We start from the raw sequence: 19,189 nt of genomic DNA, 5'->3' as shown, positions 1-19,189 counted from the left end.
TCCAGGGGGGTTAGGGGGGTCATGACCCCCCCCCCCCCCAATAATCAGATCCAGCCAATATAACCCCCCCAATAATCATGTTTCCCCTGTAACGGGTGGAGACCTCGACCCCCCCCCCCAATGTTCCAGCCAAAGTTACGCCCTTGGAAATAACAGCAGACATCCGCCACTACGGACCTTTGTTGACGACTCAAATGAAAGATGCAGAAACTGTTGAGAAAATAGCTGTAGCTGATTCAGGGTGTTTGTGGTTGATGCTCTGTGTGTGTGTGTGTGTGCGTGTGTGTGTGTGATCTCCTTCCTTCCCTCTCTGTCAGGCCCCTTTAATGCACTGACACATTCAGAATGAGGACAGACAGTCACTTTATTACAGAGGGATAGAAACAGATACAGCTAAAGGCCACAATCGACACACCAGACATGGCTCCTCTCCTCTTCCTCCTCTTCGTCATTTTTATAGGGTTACCAGGTAAAGTTTGGCATTTTGTTCAGTTTATGTTTAACTGATCATACAAGAAGGAAAAGAGAGGCTTTATTTTCAGTCTAGTACTTTTTTTTGATGTGAAAATTAGATAATTGAGTTAGATGTATTACTATCCTCTGTTGTAGCTTTTACTCAGAACGCAACATAAAATTTTATTGTGAGCAAGTGAAGTTCTCAGACACTGAGCAGAAGTGAGTAAACTACTCAAAGCTGCTATAAGAGTGTAAATGTACCATATTTTGCCAGTGAGGATCTGGCCTAACTAAATTTTGTGCATGAAAAAAATTAATCCACTTGAAAATCACTTGTTTAGGATCCCTATGGCTAGTATGGATATTTTCACACAATATTCATATGAAATACTCTCCTTCATTGTCTTCTGGCAGTCATTCAGAACATCAGTAGGTTTATCTCTTACAGTGAAGCGAGTTCTAAAGAATTTAAAATGAAACACTTCCTTATTCTCACAGACAAGATAAAATGCTAAAGAAATTGACATCATCTTGTAACAAAAGTGGTCTGAGATCCAAGTGCAGAATCAGAGAGTTTAATAGATTGTAATCTGGCCTAACAGGCAAAATACAGATATTCGAGAATCGTAAGATGGAATACTGGCCAAGGTCAGAATCAATGTAGGATACAACACTTACCAAATACAGACCAAATTCCAGAAGCAGGTGAGAAGACAGGCTTGGTTCTAGAGACCAGCAGTAGCCACATGGTATCTATCTGTCTAACTATATAATTTCTTTTCCAAAGATCACGGCACATTACTCACAGGTTTGCTGTTCTTCTTGTAGCCATCCTCCCTGTAAGAAGCTCCAAACAGACGACATTAACTGGATCAGCAGGAGGATCCATCAGCATCCCGTGTTTCTATGGTCAGGAGCACAGAGACAGTGTGAAATCCTGGTGTAAAGGGAAAGGCACGTCATCCTGCAGCCCAGAGACACGCAGTGACTCCCCACTGGGCATAAACAGGGTGTCCGTCACTGATGATCCCCAGAATTTAGTCTTCATTGTGACCATGAGGGACCTGCAGAAGTCAGATGAAGGCAGGTACTGGTGTGCTGTGGATGATGGCTGGAGACATAAGGCTGCCTCTGATGAAAAATACAACCTGATTACTACTGGTATGCGGTTTAATCATCTTTTTTCCTAAAGGCACCTTCATTTGTAGCACCTTTTAAATGAATAATTGTATTATGAGTAAAATAGCAGTAATGATATACATATTAGGGCTGGGAATCAATTAAAAAATATATGCTAATTAAACACACAGCTTTCTGTGATTGACACCTAATATCAAAAATTATATTCATCAATATTTTAATGTAGAATTAACACAAAGGGGAGTACATGAGTCATTATTACAAACCCATTATGATAACCTGTGATTTAACTCTAATTTTTAAAATTAGTTTGAAGACTCAGTTTTCTGAACTATCAATTTTGATTTTGAGTTAGTAAATCGGTTTTGTTACATTACTATTTATTTCTGTAATACACAAAAGTATTTAATCAAATCCAGAGTAAGAGATACTAAGATGATCTTATCATATACAGTAAATTGATTACTTATTGTGTGTTGCAAAACTGAAAGATTTAAGAACAGTTTATGTAGTTTTGCGTTTCTGATTTTTGGGGAAAGTGGTTTAAAAAATCATCAGATCACACCAATAAATTGCACATTTTTAATGTACCTGAAAAGTTAAGGTAATGTAAATTGCACAACACAACACAAACTGTATTTTTTCCAAAAATGTTTCAAGTTCGTGAGAATGACCCATATTTTAACATTTGTTTAATGGTGTAATTAAACTTGTGATGTGCAGATTATTCATTTGCAACAAAAATACCACTTGCAACCAAGTACAAGCTGAATTGCAGTGCTTTCAAAATGGCTAAATGAACAGAGGCAATAAAAGAGGGCACTACATTATATGTGGTACGACTGGCAACAGAGGCGAGCAGGGAAGCAGGCGAATCAGCCAGGACGTCACGTAACGGGGATTTATTAGACTTAGAAGACTGACAAGCACAAACAAGGTAACAATACAATGACGGATCTGGGGAAGACTGACTCAGACGAGGACTAAATACAAAAGACAAGCTAGACATAACAGGACTCAGGTGATCACAATCAGGGCTGAACACGAGGTAACGAGGTGGGCGTGGCACACATCGGGATCGAACGGAGCGGATCGTGACAATATGTAGGGATGTTAACTATTGATTTTTTCAATCACGCACCTTGGCGATTAATGGCGTATAGCACATACACATATACATGTATGTGATGTCCGAGGCCACACAGGGTAATGTTTCTACATCACACCCTCTTTCTTGTCATTAGATTATTGTTGGCACTATTTATGTGTAGTCACATATTTAGGTAAACCATTGTGCAAGTTTGGTTTTGTTAAGAGTTAGTTTATCTTTATATTGTTGGTCATGGAGTGCTGACAGTATGAAGGTATTTCTTTTTTATCCTACAGTATGCACGGTCATTTTCAAAACAAAATAATGTGAGACGGTAACTGAATGTTTGATTTTAGCTCTGAATTCTGGGATCCTGTGCAGCATCACGACCTAAACTCTCACGTTGTTTACAACCAGAAAGGAATATTATAGGTCATCATTAAAGTCTATGCTCATTGTTTTCACATTTGGGCAACAAGATACTGCATGCATTGACACGACCAATGAAATAATACAGTTGACCCGTCTGTATCGTGATTTTCCCCATCGCGGTTTTGGTATATTGCGGGGTCAGCATAAAAATTTTTTATGGGAATTGTCTGGGAGTTTTGCAAAATCCGCAGGCAGTACACCAAAATAACTTGTAAATGCATGAAATATCTGTACAGTGTGGTTTGGAGGAGGCCAAGCGTGTTTAAGGCAGCATCTCACTTAATATCTCGCGATGATCTTGCGTTTCTTGTTTCTCAGTTTCCTGGCCAAAGGAACCAAATAAAACCGAAAGTATTTACGTGGTGACACGATAAATTTGCCAGCTCCAATAAAAATGTGTTTTTCCAGAGTGCTGGCTAAAATAAGATAATATGAAATATAGCAGCAGGATACATGAAGTTTACAGATAGAAGCATAAAGGAAAATAACCAAGACAAAGTGTAAAAATTACCATGTGATGCATGTGCAGTTCACATAATGACAGACTGGTGCTGCCTGTTTTTACAATGAAACGCCGTCCTGACGCGTCCTGGCTGGGGGTGATGGCTGGTGCATCGGCAGGATTCACGCCTCCTGGTTTATGTTAGATATTCCTACAGGAGCCTGAACACCTGAATATTTACACACGGCCCCCAATAGTACATGTGCAAATGTATATATGATAAGCAGATGGAAGCTGGGTGATTCATATACTTTTCCAATGATAATTCTATGACTGACTGTTTGTTTTCCTACAAGCTAAAGAAAGAAGTTCCACCCTGAAGACATTCAGTTATTTAAGAGGACAAACGGGAGGATCCATCACCATCCCATGTTTCTATGGTCAGGAGCATAAAAACCATGCGAAATCCTGGTGTAAATCAGGAAATCGCCCTCCCTGCACATCAGATACTAAAGCGACACAGACCAAGGGGACCATTGCTGATGATCCCGATAACTTAGTCTTCCTAGTTACCATGACGAACCTACAGCAGTCAGATTGGGGAAATTATTGGTGTTTTGTGGCTGAAGGAAGAACTAAGGAAACGTCTGACAGTCTGTTCTTCCTGGTTACTCCAAGTAAGCTAATATAATCTCTTTTATTAATGCTGACATAGTTTCATCATAGCTTGATTTAACTGGTGCTCATAATGAGGGTTCAAAATCATTTATCTGTCTTGTAGTAAATTCAGGTATTACAGTTTTTTCCAATCATTTTCACACTTGTCTCAATACCATGTCTACTTTTTCACAACACTTCACACAGTGGGCTGTACCAATACACACCTGAGCACATCACTTAACCTTTGGTGCAAAATGCCCTACACCCACCAAAACGTTTCACGATTCACCCAAAAGTGACTCATGCTGCCATAACCATTACAAATGCTGTCAGCCAACAACACTACTGGGGCACTCAATGTTCAATGAGCTAAAAAACACTAACAATTTTCAACATTGCAAATTACATACTGTATATAAAGTGTGGCTGTATCCTCCAGTTTGGCACAAATTACTGTCATGTTGCATTGTAAAAATAAAACAAACAAGAACTACTTTTGCGTGTAAAAATTGTAATACCAACCAATTCTAAAATGCTACAATATATTTCATTAGAAATCATGTAAGTGTTGCTGTTTCTTTTTTGCAGTATGTAAATATTTCATTCCTAGCAGAAAATGCCGATCCAAAGATGGCCCCTTTTGTACATATGGCAAATTGGCACTAACCAAACAAATTCCTAGACAGGTTCTTAGCTGAAATTTCAGGCAGGTGTGTGTTTTCATTTAGCTTTCCAGCTTCAACCATTGTAAAATGTTTGCGGTGATCTAGGGCAAGGGTCTCCAACTCCAGTCCTGGAGAGCTACTGTCCAGTAGGTTTTTCTATCCTACCTGGCTTCTGATGAGTAACACCTGTTCTCAAGTAAATACCACTAACAGGTGAGGCTCATCAGAAGCCAAGTACTGTAGGATAGAAAACCTACTGGACAGTAGCTCTCCAGGACCAGACTTGGAGATCCCTGATCTAGGGGGATGGTGGTGGTCTAGTGGTTAGGGATCTGGACTCAGACTCCTATTACTGTAGGAATACCAGAAGATTGTGAATTCAATCCCAGGAGGTGCCACCATTGTGCCCCTGAGCAAGGCCCTTGACCCCAACTTGCTCCAGGGGGACTGTCTCTGTAGATATAGTACTTCACTGTAAGTCGCTTTGGATAAAAGTACCTGCTAAATGAATGAATCTAAATGTTTTACTGTAATATATGTGTTGCCATACCCACTATTTTTGCACAGATTACATTGTGTTGCCTTGCAAAAAGGAAAGGGACACTCCATGGCCTCATTTGTATAGATGGTGTAGATGGTAACGAAACAGCAAACAAAAACAAAATACGAGGCTGTGCTGCAAACCATTCATTCACAAGGCGAGAGTGGTGGAAAGCCACATTGTCCCAAATTATGACATACAGGGTCATGCCAGGCCTCAACAGCCCTCTCTCTTCGGGTGGAATCAGTATTTCTTTCAATGCATCAAGAAATGTGATGAGACGTTCTGTATTGTATGGGCCAATAGTTGGTATGTGGCAAAGGACCCCATCATTGGAGATGGCAGCACACATGGTGATATTGGCACCCCTCTGACCTGGCACTGTGACAGTGGCCCTCTGCCCAATGAAGTTCCTCCCGCGTCTCCTCACTTTACAGAGGTTGAAGCCGGCTTCATCCACAGAAATGCATTTGTGATGTGCCCCTTCTGCTTCAAGCTCCATTATTCTCTAAGAAAAAGAGCAAATTCACGAAGCAAATTATTCCAGTCGCATGTAACTATGGTAAACAAATCTGTACCTGCACATACTGTACTGGAATCGTGCCTCCTTTACGACGTCAGAGTTTCTTTGAAACGGAACTATGTACATTTGCTTCATTCTGACATGGTTTCGTTTAAGGACTCGATCTATAGTTGCCAAACTCACACTGTTTATGTTTCTAAATACTCCCTGATCTGCAATTACTGCTGCCTGGATTTCACGCAGTCTGATTGCATCGTTTGCCACTACCATATCTACAATGGCAGACTCCTGTTCAAGACCAAATATCTTTCCTCTGCCACCAGTGTGTGGATTCTACAAAGTAAAAGCAAAAAGCATGTCGAAATTGACATTACTGCATGACAGTCACATAAATAGGATTGATAAAACAGCTGCATTACTGTAGACACAGTTTGTTCTGCTAACAGGGCAATGCAGTAAAGCTGAAATACACCGTGGTATACATTACAGTAACACTGTGAATTACCTGTTCTCATTCCGAAAAAGCCTGACAATAGATGCCACAGTGCTCCGACTCAGAATGGGCTGGACCCTTTGCCCAGCCTCTCTAAAGGACAAGCCATGATTGATGACATGGTCAATAATTGTTGCCCGAATTTCATTTGGAACTTGAGCTCGATTTTGTCCTCTTGCTGCTGCAGCTCCTCCACCACGCATACGAACTCCTCTTCCTCGGGCCCCTCTGCCATGGCCTCTTACTCTCCTTCCGTGCCTATGGCCTCTTTGATCCATGCTTGCAAATAGCAATACAGAGGTGGCATCTTTTGTAGAGGGATGAGGATTGATTGCTGATTGAAGAGTTGTGCAAACAAGTTTCACACAGGTGCATTGGATATTCATAATTATGCAAGTACTTTCTATCAGCTGTTAATAGATGTTTTCCTTTTGTTCAACACAGTGAATCCAATGGAGTTTGGGATCTTTCAATGAGATCGGTGGTGACTGTTTTGACAAAGGTTGTGAAAAATGCGTGAAACAAATGAAAAAGTGTTAAGGCATTTGAAAGAGAAGACTTCTCCTGTGCTAAGAATGTGATGATGAAGATCAAGTGAATCCCAGTTTCACTGAGCGTGTCTTAGCAAATGACAAAAACTGTAAAAAGACCCCAGTTTGTGCTGTTACGTGCCGTAAGTTTCGGGTACGTGCCGTAAGTGTTACGTGCCGTAAGTTTAGGAGGATGCCTGCAGGTCCTTCGGACGTCCTGCCCACTCGCCGATTGGTCGCCCGCACCCTCGACTCCGCCCTCAGGACCTGACCCCGCCTCCCTTGCCCTCGGAGCCGTTTCCGGTTCGCCAGCTGAAGAGTTCGCCGCTTCGTCCCTTCGTCTGCCCGCTACTTGCTTCTCGCCTGCTAGCTCGCTCTCTGTTCGCTTTTGCTTTGTTTGATTGATCGTGTATGACTGTTTTGCCCTTGACTTCCGATTCTCGCCTCGCCCTTATTTGTACTTTCGCCTTTGTTTCTGATTGCTTGATTGGTTTTGGACTTTCGCCTGTGTTTCGACTTCGCCTCTCGGTTTTCCCTTTTGATACCTTTGCCTCGGCTTGGTGTTTCGTGTTTCACTAGGTGTGTAGGGAGTGTCTGCCTTTTTTGGTTTATTCGTTAACGTGGGGATTATTGTTTGTTTGGTCAGGGAGATAGATTTAGGCATTGTTGTTTCGTTTCACCATTTTCTTTGTGTTCACTTAGGTAGCTCAGCTTGGGTTACTCGGTAGATGTGCTTTTGTTTGTTTCTTTGGCCTTTGTCACTCCTGACGTTCGTTACACCTAGTGTTTGTATTGTGTTTGTGAAAAACTATAAAAAAAACTATAAAAAAAGACTCCCTCTGTGTCCCGTGTTCCCTTCTCCTAGCCCTAGTTGTCCTGTCCTCCCCAATCCCTCCTTCCCTTTCACTTTGTTGCGGTCCAACCCTAGACTGGATCGTAACAAAATTGGGGGCTCGTCCTTTCCTTCTTTCCCTTTCGTGCTTGTCTGGCGGATTTTTTTTGTGTGGGGGGGTGTTGTGGTGATTGCAGTAATCGTGATGGCCCAATTCGACCTTGTTGCGTTCACCCTTTACCCCACACTCGAACAATTTGATGTGTGCCGCAAGGATGATCTGCTACAGATAGCAGACTTCTTTAACATTTTGGTTCCCGCTGAGGCTTCCAAGCGGGTTGTTAAGCAAATTCTGCTCGATGAATTGGTTCAGCAAGGTATACTGCCTGAGTTGGGTGGATCCCCTAGTGTTGCTGCCACCCCGGTTCGGATGTCTGCTGTAGCGGAGGCCAGCAGCGACGATCCAGGGAGTGGACACCGCATGGATCTTGGAGATCCCCGCTCAACCAGGGAGGACCTACTGCTGACGATTAAGCTACGGGAGCTCGAGCTTGAGATTAAGAGACAGGAGTACCAGGCTCAGCTACTCCGTGTCCGGGCTATGGAGATGGAGGCTGAGAAGGAGCTGGAGTTACGTCGGATGAGCATGGGCGACCAAAAACCAATGCCTCTTCCGCGTAAGGTACCCACACCAGGTACACCTCCACCCGCAGCTCGCTCCGCCCGAGACCAGGCTGACGCCCAAGACGCTCCTAGACCCCGTCCCCGGTCTCCCTTGAGCTCGCCTGTCTCCCCGGAAATTGGTAGATCGAGCTTTGATGTGAGCCGACACATCGGTCTTGTTCCTGTGTTTCGGGAAAATGAGGTAGACGCCTACTTTTCCATTTTTGAGCGCATTGCTATGACATTGAACTGGCCCAAACACCTTTGGTCACTGTTACTGCAATGTAAGCTTGTGGGTAAGGCACAGGAAGTTTGTTCGGCTCTTGCGTTAGAGCAGAGCCTGGATTACGACATTGTGAAGGCTACTGTGCTTCGCGCTTATGAGTTAGTGCCGGAAGCTTATCGGCAGAACTTTCGAAATCTTCCCAAATCCGCCAGCCAAACATACGTGGAGTTCGCACGCGAGAAAGCCGTCTTGTTTGATAAGTGGTGCGGCGCTAGTGGTGTGTTTACCTTCGACCAGCTTAAGGAACTGGTCCTGTTAGAAGAATTTAAGAACTGTGTTCCTGATCGAGTGGTAGTGTACCTGAATGAGCAAAAGGTCACTTCGCTAACTGAAGCTGCCACCCTCGCTGACGAGTTCGTTTTGACCCACAAAACTGTGTTTACTCCGATTCCTTTGCCACGTAAAACTCGTCCAGTCGTATCCTCCCCCTCGTCAGCATCGTCTCCACCACCCGTGGAGAAACGCGAGTGTTTCTATTGCCACGAAGTGGGCCATATTATATCTGTTTGTCCTGTGTTAAAGCGCAAGGAAGCTCGTTCAGCAGCTAGGAAAGTAAATGTTGCTGCCTGCCCCGACAGTTCTTCGTCCTCCTCCTCTCGCGTTGATGCTGCTTTCGAACCATTTGTATTTACTGGTTCGGTTTCGCTCAGTGAGATGGATGCTCGGCACCCTGTGACCATCCTGCGGGATACGGGAGCCGCTCAGTCCTTCTTGGTGGAAGGGGTTATTCCCCTGTCTGTCAATACGTACTGTGGTACGGATGTGTTAGTGCAGGGAATTGATTTGTGTGTGGCTGGAGTTCCCCTGCACACCGTTTATTTGTGTACTCCCGATTTCTCGGGATACGTGCGAGTAGCTGTCCAGCCCCAGTTACCTGTCCCAGGCATTACGTTTATTCTTGGGAATGACATAGCGGGGAAGAGAATCGTTCCTCTACCCGAAGTCGTTCTGGACCCTGTGCTGTGTGAAAATGATGTAGCGGTGGAACACCCGACGGTGTTTCCTGCGTGTGTGCTTACTCGTGCACAGCGGCGCCAGCTTGCCGACATTGACCTCGAGGACACGTTCATGTCCGTGCCAGTGTTGGATAAACCTTCGAAGGTTGAGTCTGTGACCCCGGATCCTAATAACTCTGTTACCTCCCCTGAAGTTCCGTTCTGTTTGTTTTCTTATGTTTATTTTGTGGTTTTTGTTGTTTTTTGTTTGGGATCTGTGTATTTTGGTGACCCGTGTGGGTTCACTCTTGTGTGGGGGGGTGTTACGTGCCGTAAGTGTTACGTGCCGTAAGTTTAGGAGGATGCCTGCAGGTCCTTCGGACGTCCTGCCCACTCGCCGATTGGTCGCCCGCACCCTCGACTCCGCCCTCAGGACCTGACCCCGCCTCCCTTGCCCTCGGAGCCGTTTCCGGTTCGCCAGCTGAAGAGTTCGCCGCTTCGTCCCTTCGTCTGCCCGCTACTTGCTTCTCGCCTGCTAGCTCGCTCTCTGTTCGCTTTTGCTTTGTTTGATTGATCGTGTATGACTGTTTTGCCCTTGACTTCCGATTCTCGCCTCGCCCTTATTTGTACTTTCGCCTTTGTTTCTGATTGCTTGATTGGTTTTGGACTTTCGCCTGTGTTTCGACTTCGCCTCTCGGTTTTCCCTTTTGATACCTTTGCCTCGGCTTGGTGTTTCGTGTTTCACTAGGTGTGTAGGGAGTGTCTGCCTTTTTTGGTTTATTCGTTAACGTGGGGATTATTGTTTGTTTGGTCAGGGAGATAGATTTAGGCATTGTTGTTTCGTTTCACCATTTTCTTTGTGTTCACTTAGGTAGCTCAGCTTGGGTTACTCGGTAGATGTGCTTTTGTTTGTTTCTTTGGCCTTTGTCACTCCTGACGTTCGTTACACCTAGTGTTTGTATTGTGTTTGTGAAAAACTATAAAAAAAACTATAAAAAAAGACTCCCTCTGTGTCCCGTGTTCCCTTCTCCTAGCCCTAGTTGTCCTGTCCTCCCCAATCCCTCCTTCCCTTTCACTTTGTTGCGGTCCAACCCTAGACTGGATCGTAACAGTGCATAAAACTCAGGCCTGTTAACCCTTTATTGACCAGGACATTTCATCTCACTTGGTTGTTCCTCCCTGATTCTACAGTCATAAGTTACCTGCATGTTCATTCTGTATTATTATGTTTCTGATGCTCCGTCATTCATGTTCTCTCCCCATAGATGCTCAGAGTGTGAGGACTGAGAGCTGGGTTTCTGCACCAAGAGGAGGATCTGTCACCATCCCATGTTACTATGACCAAAATTATAAAGATAAAACCAAATACTTGTGTAGAGGATATGAATGGGATTCCTGCTCCAGAATAGCACAGTCAGATGGGGAACAGAGTAGAGGGACAGTGTCAGTCTCTGATGACCGTGACCAAATGGTGTTTAATGTGACCATAAGGGACCTGCAGGAGGAGGACTTTGACTATTACTGGTGTGCTGTGGAGGCGTCTGCAGCACAAAGCGATGGTGCCTTTATGCCCCTGATAGTCCGGGAAGGTAAGATGTCGGTTCCTGAAGGTGCTTCTGTTTGACCCTGAGACACACAGAGGGAGAGAGCTGTTCCTGGGCTGTGATTCACACTAAATGAGTCCATGGTGACCTTGTGCTTCTGCCTGTCACACTGTGATAAAGTCAGAGGGTGTTTTTCCATTCAGCATCAACCAATCAGAACCAGAGTTTAATGCTGTCACTCAAAGACAGATATCAAAATGATTATAGGTCTAAATGAATGCAGTTTGTGGCTGTAATGCAGCTTCCTTTGTATATATACACCAGTGTTAATGGCAGCTGAGGTCTGAACCAATAGCAGACTGTAGTGAATCAGACGCTGGCTGTTTAACATGCATCCCTGCTGTGTGTGTCTGTTTGTGTATTTGCATTCAGTGCTGTTGCCACATTCCCAGTCTTCATCATTGATGTTGAACTAATCCAGTGGGTTTTCTCATGATCCTTTACAGTAATTCATGTCCCAACTACGCAACAGACAGAAAGGAACCATCATACGACACTGAGAACTACTGTTTCTTCTCCTTTTCCTTTGACATCAAATTCAGCAGAACAGAACGTCACAAATTCAATTTTAAGGTAAGACATACATATATGACGTGGTAAATCTATAAATCAGTTACATTGGAACAATCTTTCTTTTTGCCATTTTCTCTGACACTCTGCTGTGCTCATCTTGAATTATCTGCTGTAGAAAATCAGTCATCAGTCAGTGGGTTCAGGTTTGTGGACATAACCTTAGATGTTTACGGGCTTCCCATTAGAATGAGCTGTTTGATTATTTCATTTTTGGTCCTTCTGTGGACAGATATATACCCTACATATATACATGATTGCTGGGTGTTGCTCAGGTCTTGGGTACCTTCATCCAGATAACATGAAATCCACCATGTTTATTTACCCAGTGATCCCACACTGCCGCTCTCTGTGGGGATCGTAGGAGTGCTGCTGCTGATGCTGCTCTTACTCGCTGTTGTCATGATTCTGTGCAGAAGATCCGGTGAGGATGGCCGCTTTCGAAACTTTAATGAAAACCTCTTACTTTTATATATAAGAAATAGAAGTGTCAGTTTTTCCTAAATTGCCATTTTCTATATTTAAGCAGTGGCACAGGCCAGAAACAGGAACAGACAAAACACAGCTGCCTTCACTGTAAGTGTGTCTTCTGACTCGGGTTCTCGGGTGCTTTGTTTAGACCTGGGTGTGACACGGAGTCCATCTGTGAAATTTCCACCATGGTCTGGTTTGGTTCTCTGCCAGATAAGTGCGGCTTAGCAGAGCTGAATGTGTGAAAACTGTAGCAAAGCAATGAGCAGATCACGCTAATAAGCATTAGCTCTTTTACCACAGACCATGAACAGTATCCATTTAGAGTGTGTGTCCTCTCTGTAATTATACAGTGTAAGAGTAATGGTGCATGATTACAGTATCCATTTACAGTGTATGTCCTCTCTGTAATTATACAGTGTAAGAGTAATGGTGCATGATTACAGTATCCATTTAGAGTGTGCGTCCTCTCTGTAATTATACAGTGTAACAGTAATGGTACATGATTACAGTATCCATTTACAGTGTGCGTCCTCTCTGTAATTATACAGTGTAACAGTAATGGTGCATGATTACAATATCCATTTACAGTGTGCGTCCTCTCTGTAATTATACAGTGTAAAAGTAATGGTACATGATTACAGTATCCATTTACAGTGTTTTTTCCTTGTCCAGCCCTCTGTAGACCCCAAGGATGAAGTGACATACATCTCAGTAACTACAAGGGCCAGAAATTTGGCTCATTCATCTATCCGGGTCATGCCCATAGAAAACATGGTAAGACTCTGGAGCCCTAAATGCAAACTGAGACCCATCAGGAAAGAGTGTCTGATGCATCCTAAATTTCCTTAAGCTGAGTTACCATTGTATCCTTGTGTTGTATTTAGGTTTATGTGGTGCTTCATTTCTAAACTCTCAGGTGCCATGAAGAGCACAGAGTCCTACTGCAACCACCATTACATGAGGAGGCGGAGCTCACTGACTATAGTGCTCTGTTTATTACTTAAACACATAGCAATGCAATATCTTATATTCTACACCTGTTAGTTACCTCCGGCTGCTATACAGACTTACCTTGTTTAATGGTGCAGAACAGAACGTAACCTCAGCTGTTTTAGTGACCAAATGGTGGATTTTTCTGCGGTTTTTCCCATCAAATCAAAAGTCGAAATAGCAAAGCATAATAAATTAGGCAGATTTATGTCAAAAAGATCATAAAACACGAACTATATGTGTATGTAATATATATATATATATATATATATATATATATATACACACACACACACACACACACACACACACACACACAACCACCTGAAAAATGCTGGAGTGACAGTAATGGTAAAGTGTAACAGTAATGGTACATGATGATGGCACAGTCCTGAAGATAATGCAGCCCAGTAACACTGTATGTTCTCCCTTAGACCTCAGCAGACCCAGATGTGATCTACAGCAACACGACCACACAGAGGAAAAAGGTGCTTCCCTTTCCCTCCTGGAGCCTCACACTGTGGTTGTCTTTAGCTAACAGGCATCTATGCCCCCGTTTCACACAGGATGTGCATAAATTACCGGTGCAGTGATGGACTGTCACATCCATAGACATGCTGTCTTTGTGTTTTGCCATTCGTGTGTTTGCATGTTTACTGCTTTTTGTGTTTGTGCTGAGGTGCTCCTGATTGCTACCAGCATATGGATTCAGTCACCGCTAGTAGACGGGAAAATAAAACACTTGTTGGGGGAACGACTTTCTCTCTCAGTCTGGCTGGTTGGGTGCTGGGAGCTGTTCTGTAGCTGCGTTTTGTTCCTTTGAACAGATCTTTGTGGTTGAGCTGTTTTTTTTTTTTTTTAGCAATCTGACCAATTTTGGTGTATAATTTGCAACATTTATCCTCAATTGTGCATTTTCACTATAAATAAAATTCCCTTTTTGGATTAAGATACTCTCAATATCACTCTTTCTGTTTTTAACCCTGAGCCAGTTTGTATAATGCACATAGACTAATGTGCAAATGTCACATGTAAACATAATGTTTGCAAAAACACAATATACGTTTGTAAAATGTGTGCACAAGCTGAAATGCACCTCTAGCTAAACTCTGTCTGCTTCCCCAGGCTGCAGCAAATCCACACGAGGTCATCTACAGCACCGTGGCTCGGAAATAGAAGGTGGCAAGATGCCCCCAGACCCTACCAGACGGACCCTGGCACTGCAGACAGGACATCACAGGGACACCAAGTCTCTGGAGACAAGGAGACACCCAGAGCTCCTGGATGAGCTTCACATAAACACAGGCAGAACATGCAAACTCTACACATACAGTGTCGGGACTGGAATCAAACTGTATATCACTGTATACTTTTATCCATCCGTCTTCCATAAGCTCTTTTGATGGTTGTGGGGAACCTATCCCATGATACACAGGGTATCAGGCAAAGAGGCTCCTGCATGGTGTGACATCACCACAGAACATGAAGCCTTTGTGATGTTAATGACATCGTTTGACACCTGGTGCTTCTCTTGGCTGCACAACATGTTAAGGAAGATGACAGCAGTATCATCAAGTTTTTGGTTCACCCTCATTTAACACACCTGATTCAACTCCTTGTGCTTATTACCACACAACTCTTGAGCTGGATCATTAGTGGCGGAAGGGGGAAAGAACTAAGCTACACAGGGCTCCGGCCCCCCAGGACTGGAGTTTGAGACCCATGGCTTAGGGAGTTGAGCATCCAGTTTATAATTCATGGGGCCCGTGGTCCTGGGTTTGAGACTGGCTGAGGTCAATCCCATCTGTTATTTTGTATTTATTGTTTGTTCCCCAGTGTTTTCTGTTTTCCTTTTTGAGTTTTCCTTTTCTTTGTTTGTCTTCCATGTGCTTTGGTTGTACTTTGTTTTCTTGTTTCTTTTTCTAGTGTAGTATGTCTCCGGTTGTTCAATTTTAGGTCTTTCTTTCTATTTCTTTCTATTTCCATTCTTAGTCTCTGTGCCTATTGGTTGTTATTGGTTCCACCTGATGCCCGTTTCCTTGTGCCAGTGTTTGTTGATTGGGTAATTGATTGTCTTACACCTGTTCCTCGTTTGCCCCAGTTTTCATTGTATATAGGTACAGTATATAGAAAATGTATGGATGAATTGCATTCACAGATTTTTATGAAAAATAGTGAGGTCCAAAAAAATAACCCAACTAGTCAAGTTTTATCAGTATTTGCTATACATGTGAGGTTTTTTGGTATAGCAAAACAAGGTACACACACACGCGCACAATTTATTGATCCTGACAATATATATTACAGCTGCAATATATATAATTAGACAGCAGCATACCACAGTACACATAGCTTATGTCTAAGAACGGAAAAGTTTATGATGAATAAAAATAGAAAACTCAGGTCGGGGTTGTCTGTGACTGTCACCCTCTCTCTGCCCTTTGCCGAGGCCGTACATGCTGTAACACAGATACCCTCTGCACCAATACTTGACGGTGTCCCTGTACTTTCAGTTGTAGTGGTACGGTTCCGTCACTGAGGCCCCTCTCTGCACTCACCTCACAGGGATCATCCTGATCTCTGTCCACACGCCCAGCAGACCAGCAAAGTGGCAAACAGCCCACAGTTTTACCACTTTTCCCTTGCATGCAAATGCACATTAACATGGTCATGGGGGAGTGCAGTGATGAGAATAGTCATTGACTGGGGGGCGTGGTTTAATATGTTATTAAACAAGGTTAGATGAGGCCCCTCTTTAGCCCGTGCATTAAAGCAACCCTGGTCACATCCCAGGGAGCACAGGATACGTAACATCCCAGCCAGCCTATTCCAGGCGACACGTTTACACAAACAGTGACACGTAACATCCCAGCCGGCCTATTCCAGGCGACACGTTTACACAAACAGTGACACGTAACATCCCAGCCGGTCTATTGCAGGTGACATGTTTGCACAAACAGTGACACGTAACATCCCAGCCGGTCTATTGCAGGTGACATGTTTGCACAAACAGTGACACGTAACATCCCAGCCAGTCTATTGCAGGTGACATGTTTACTCAAACAGTGACACACAAGGGACACCAATCATGTATTAAGTTTACAGACTGCAAGGGGATGTCCCAGACCCTAGAGAAAACAGGTGCAGAGCTGGGTGGGTGAAACTAAACCACCAACCTATAGATTAAACCACTGTTTCACTCTAAACACAAATAACATATCATCACGAAAACTGTTGTGAATTAAAGGCAAATTTTTTGTGTTTTTTGCCATTGAATTGTACGTATGTTTTAATTATTTTCTTTGATGTGTTATCGTCTGTTATAATCATCTGAACTTCGGAAAGGGAACAAGCTCTTTTCATCTCTATTTCCCTAATTTTGTACACAGCAGGTCCCAAAGGGGAAACTTTCAAGCATCCTCAAATGCTCTTTCTTTCTGGTTGTTTTATTTTAGAAGAACGAGAGTTGAAAAAGAAAGCCGTAGCATTGAGTAATAACGAAGATTTAAGGAACCAAAACAAAATTTCCCAACGGTTTGTTATTCTGTCATATGAAGAAAATCCATTTTGCTACAATCTTTTGTAAAGCTTGTGCAGTTCCCATATTATGAATAATTTCATAATTATTGATTGTTACTCCTTGCCAGACACATTCAGTCAAGGTGCAGTTTAAGCTGACACACACGGTTAAGCAGAGACCAGCTCACCACACATATTGGGCTGTGGGGGGGGGGGGGGGGGTCATATGGCAATAGGAATCGAGGCACATATACAGCTAGTAAAATTTCAGGTCTGAACCCCCTCCTCCCCTGAAATATGTCTGAAACCCACTGGGTTGGCAAAAACTACTGCGCGGAACAGAAACAGGTTTGGCCGGAGGATGCCCCTCCCCCTTCTGCCTGAACTATTAAAAGCGCCCCCCTTCACCTAGAGCAGAGGTGGGCAGGTGATTTCGCTGGACAGTCCAAGAACAGGCAAACTGGTTTGTATGTGCCCTGCAATCGACTGACCCGTCCCGTCCTGGGTGTCCACATGGCCTGCAGGTTCAGCTTTAATTTGGTGAGTAAATAACATGCACATCTCATGTATTTGTAATAGGATGTACCCAATAAAACAATAAATAATCAGCAGGCTCTCATCTGTAATTAAATCAGGGTTTTGAATTGTCTTTATCCTTCGTAATATTCATAAAAAGAGCTTCACTCCCAGAAAAAACATCTTACCATGAGGTACAGTGAGGAGGAACAGGGAGGTGAGGAAGACCACAGGCACCATGTGTGGGCGTGTAGGAAGGTGAGGAAGACCACAGGCACCATGTGTGGGCGTGTAGGAAGGTGAGGAAGACCACAGGCACCATGTGTGGGCGTGTAGGAAGGTGAGGAAGACCACAGGCACCATGTGTGGGCGTGTAGGAAGGTGAGGAAGACCACAGGCACCATGTGTGGGCGTGTAGGAAGGTGAGGAAGACCACAGGCACCATGTGTGGGCTTGTATGTCCTTGGCAAAAGCTGTCCGCAGAATGACCGCTGCCCGCTCCATTTGGCAACTTCCTCTCTATTTCGTCTTAGCTAGTGTAACACCCAGGAATTAACCTCCCACTGACACGAGCCTTTAGGATAGAAACCGGAACATTCCTGACCTTCTGACCTGAAGAGACACGAGCCCAAGAAACTGTAGATGTAGAAGTAAATCTTAGTGGGGGTAAGTAGTGAAGAAAAGCAAGCATATCCTGAGAAAAGGTGGAGCATAACTGACACCTGTCTGGCTGTCCTCTCAGACCATTTTACTAGTAATAGAATCTGATCATTCACTTTAGACTAGAATAGATTGAATTGAATAGAACAGCCACATTTATTGTCATTCAGAACATACACAGTGCACATCAGAATGAAATTACGTTGCATTGACTCACCGTCGGCCTAGCAGAGTGTGTTAATATTAGAAAACTTAAACTTGTATATAAATCTAAATAGAAAATAGTATATAGGTGTAATTAACATAAAAAATATATTAACCACAGTATAGCAGCAAAAACCAGCGTACATCACCGTTTCAGTTATAGTGCAAGACATTTTAAAAATGAAAAAGTTCTTGAAAAAGTGGCATGTGAGTGTGGGGAGGTGGGTTGGGGAGGGGTTGCCATAAGTTATTATGAGATCAGGAGTCCAATGGCTTGAGGAATGAAACTGTTACAGAATCTGGCCGTCCTGGTCCTGATGCTGCAAAGCCTCTTCCCAGAGGGCAGCAGGGCGAACAGTCCGTGGTGGGGGTGGGCGGAGTCTCTGATGATGTCACGGGCTCTGCTGAGACAGCGTTTGAGTGCAATGTGCTGGATGGATGGAAGAGAAGTCCCGACGATCCCCTCTGCAGTCCTCACCACTCTCTGCAGCGATTTCCTGTCTGAGGCTTTTAAGCTGCCAAACCAGATGGAGATACAGCTGGTCAGCACACTCTCTATGGTGCCTCGGTAGAAGGTGGTGAGGATGGATCCGGTGCAGGATTTAACATCACACAGGTAAATATGTACATGTTTAATGAGTCGACCTACCAGCTGATGTCTGTCTTGCATCATTTAAATTTAATTAAGTGATCTTGTATGATTAGGATTGGTCAGTACCCTGATTCTCCCCAAGGAACCACATTAGTCTTAAATCAGTAGCACTGGAAGTAGGGGCACTAAGGGAGCTTCAGCACCTCCTCTGGCTATTGGTGGTAATGCAGTATCAGAACATCGTAGGGCAGAGTTCCATTCCGACAGACAAGCTGTACATCGAGATGGACGTACGTCAGAACAGGATAATCACACTGACTTTTATACGTGAGAATGAGACAGATGCATGTCAGACGTTGCCATAAGGAATAG

The 19,189-nt window shown here is 43.7% G+C and overlaps 1 protein-coding gene across 3 annotated transcripts; it reads left to right on the top strand.

The window, feature by feature from the left end:
- Positions 1-316: 316 nt before the first annotated feature.
- On the top strand, positions 317-16,602 carry LOC111857135 (polymeric immunoglobulin receptor-like). Of its 3 annotated transcripts, XM_072710521.1 has the most exons (10): positions 317-469; positions 1,285-1,617; positions 3,917-4,237; positions 10,954-11,277; positions 11,739-11,865; positions 12,192-12,286; positions 12,389-12,438; positions 13,009-13,110; positions 13,761-13,814; positions 14,452-16,602. In XM_072710521.1, exons 1-10 carry the CDS (start codon positions 421-423, stop codon positions 14,500-14,502), a joined length of 1,506 nt encoding a protein of 501 aa, XP_072566622.1. In that variant the 5' UTR covers positions 317-420; the 3' UTR covers positions 14,503-16,602. The 3 variants fall into 3 exon arrangements, 2 of the variants coding, with proteins under 2 accessions (XP_072566622.1, XP_072566623.1); XM_072710522.1 differs by lacking the exon at positions 3,917-4,237; XR_011989856.1 differs by lacking the exons at positions 317-469; positions 1,285-1,617; positions 3,917-4,237; ... (4 more) ...; positions 13,761-13,814; positions 14,452-16,602 and adding an exon at positions 5,159-10,436 and having other exon boundaries at positions 10,954-11,088.
- The last annotated feature ends 2,587 nt before the right edge of the window (positions 16,603-19,189 follow it).

The sequence above is a fragment of the Paramormyrops kingsleyae genome, chromosome 4 (assembly GCF_048594095.1).
Source record: "Paramormyrops kingsleyae isolate MSU_618 chromosome 4, PKINGS_0.4, whole genome shotgun sequence".
NCBI classification, from domain to species: domain Eukaryota; kingdom Metazoa; phylum Chordata; class Actinopteri; order Osteoglossiformes; family Mormyridae; genus Paramormyrops; species Paramormyrops kingsleyae.
This window is presented reverse-complemented; position numbering and strand designations above follow the sequence as displayed.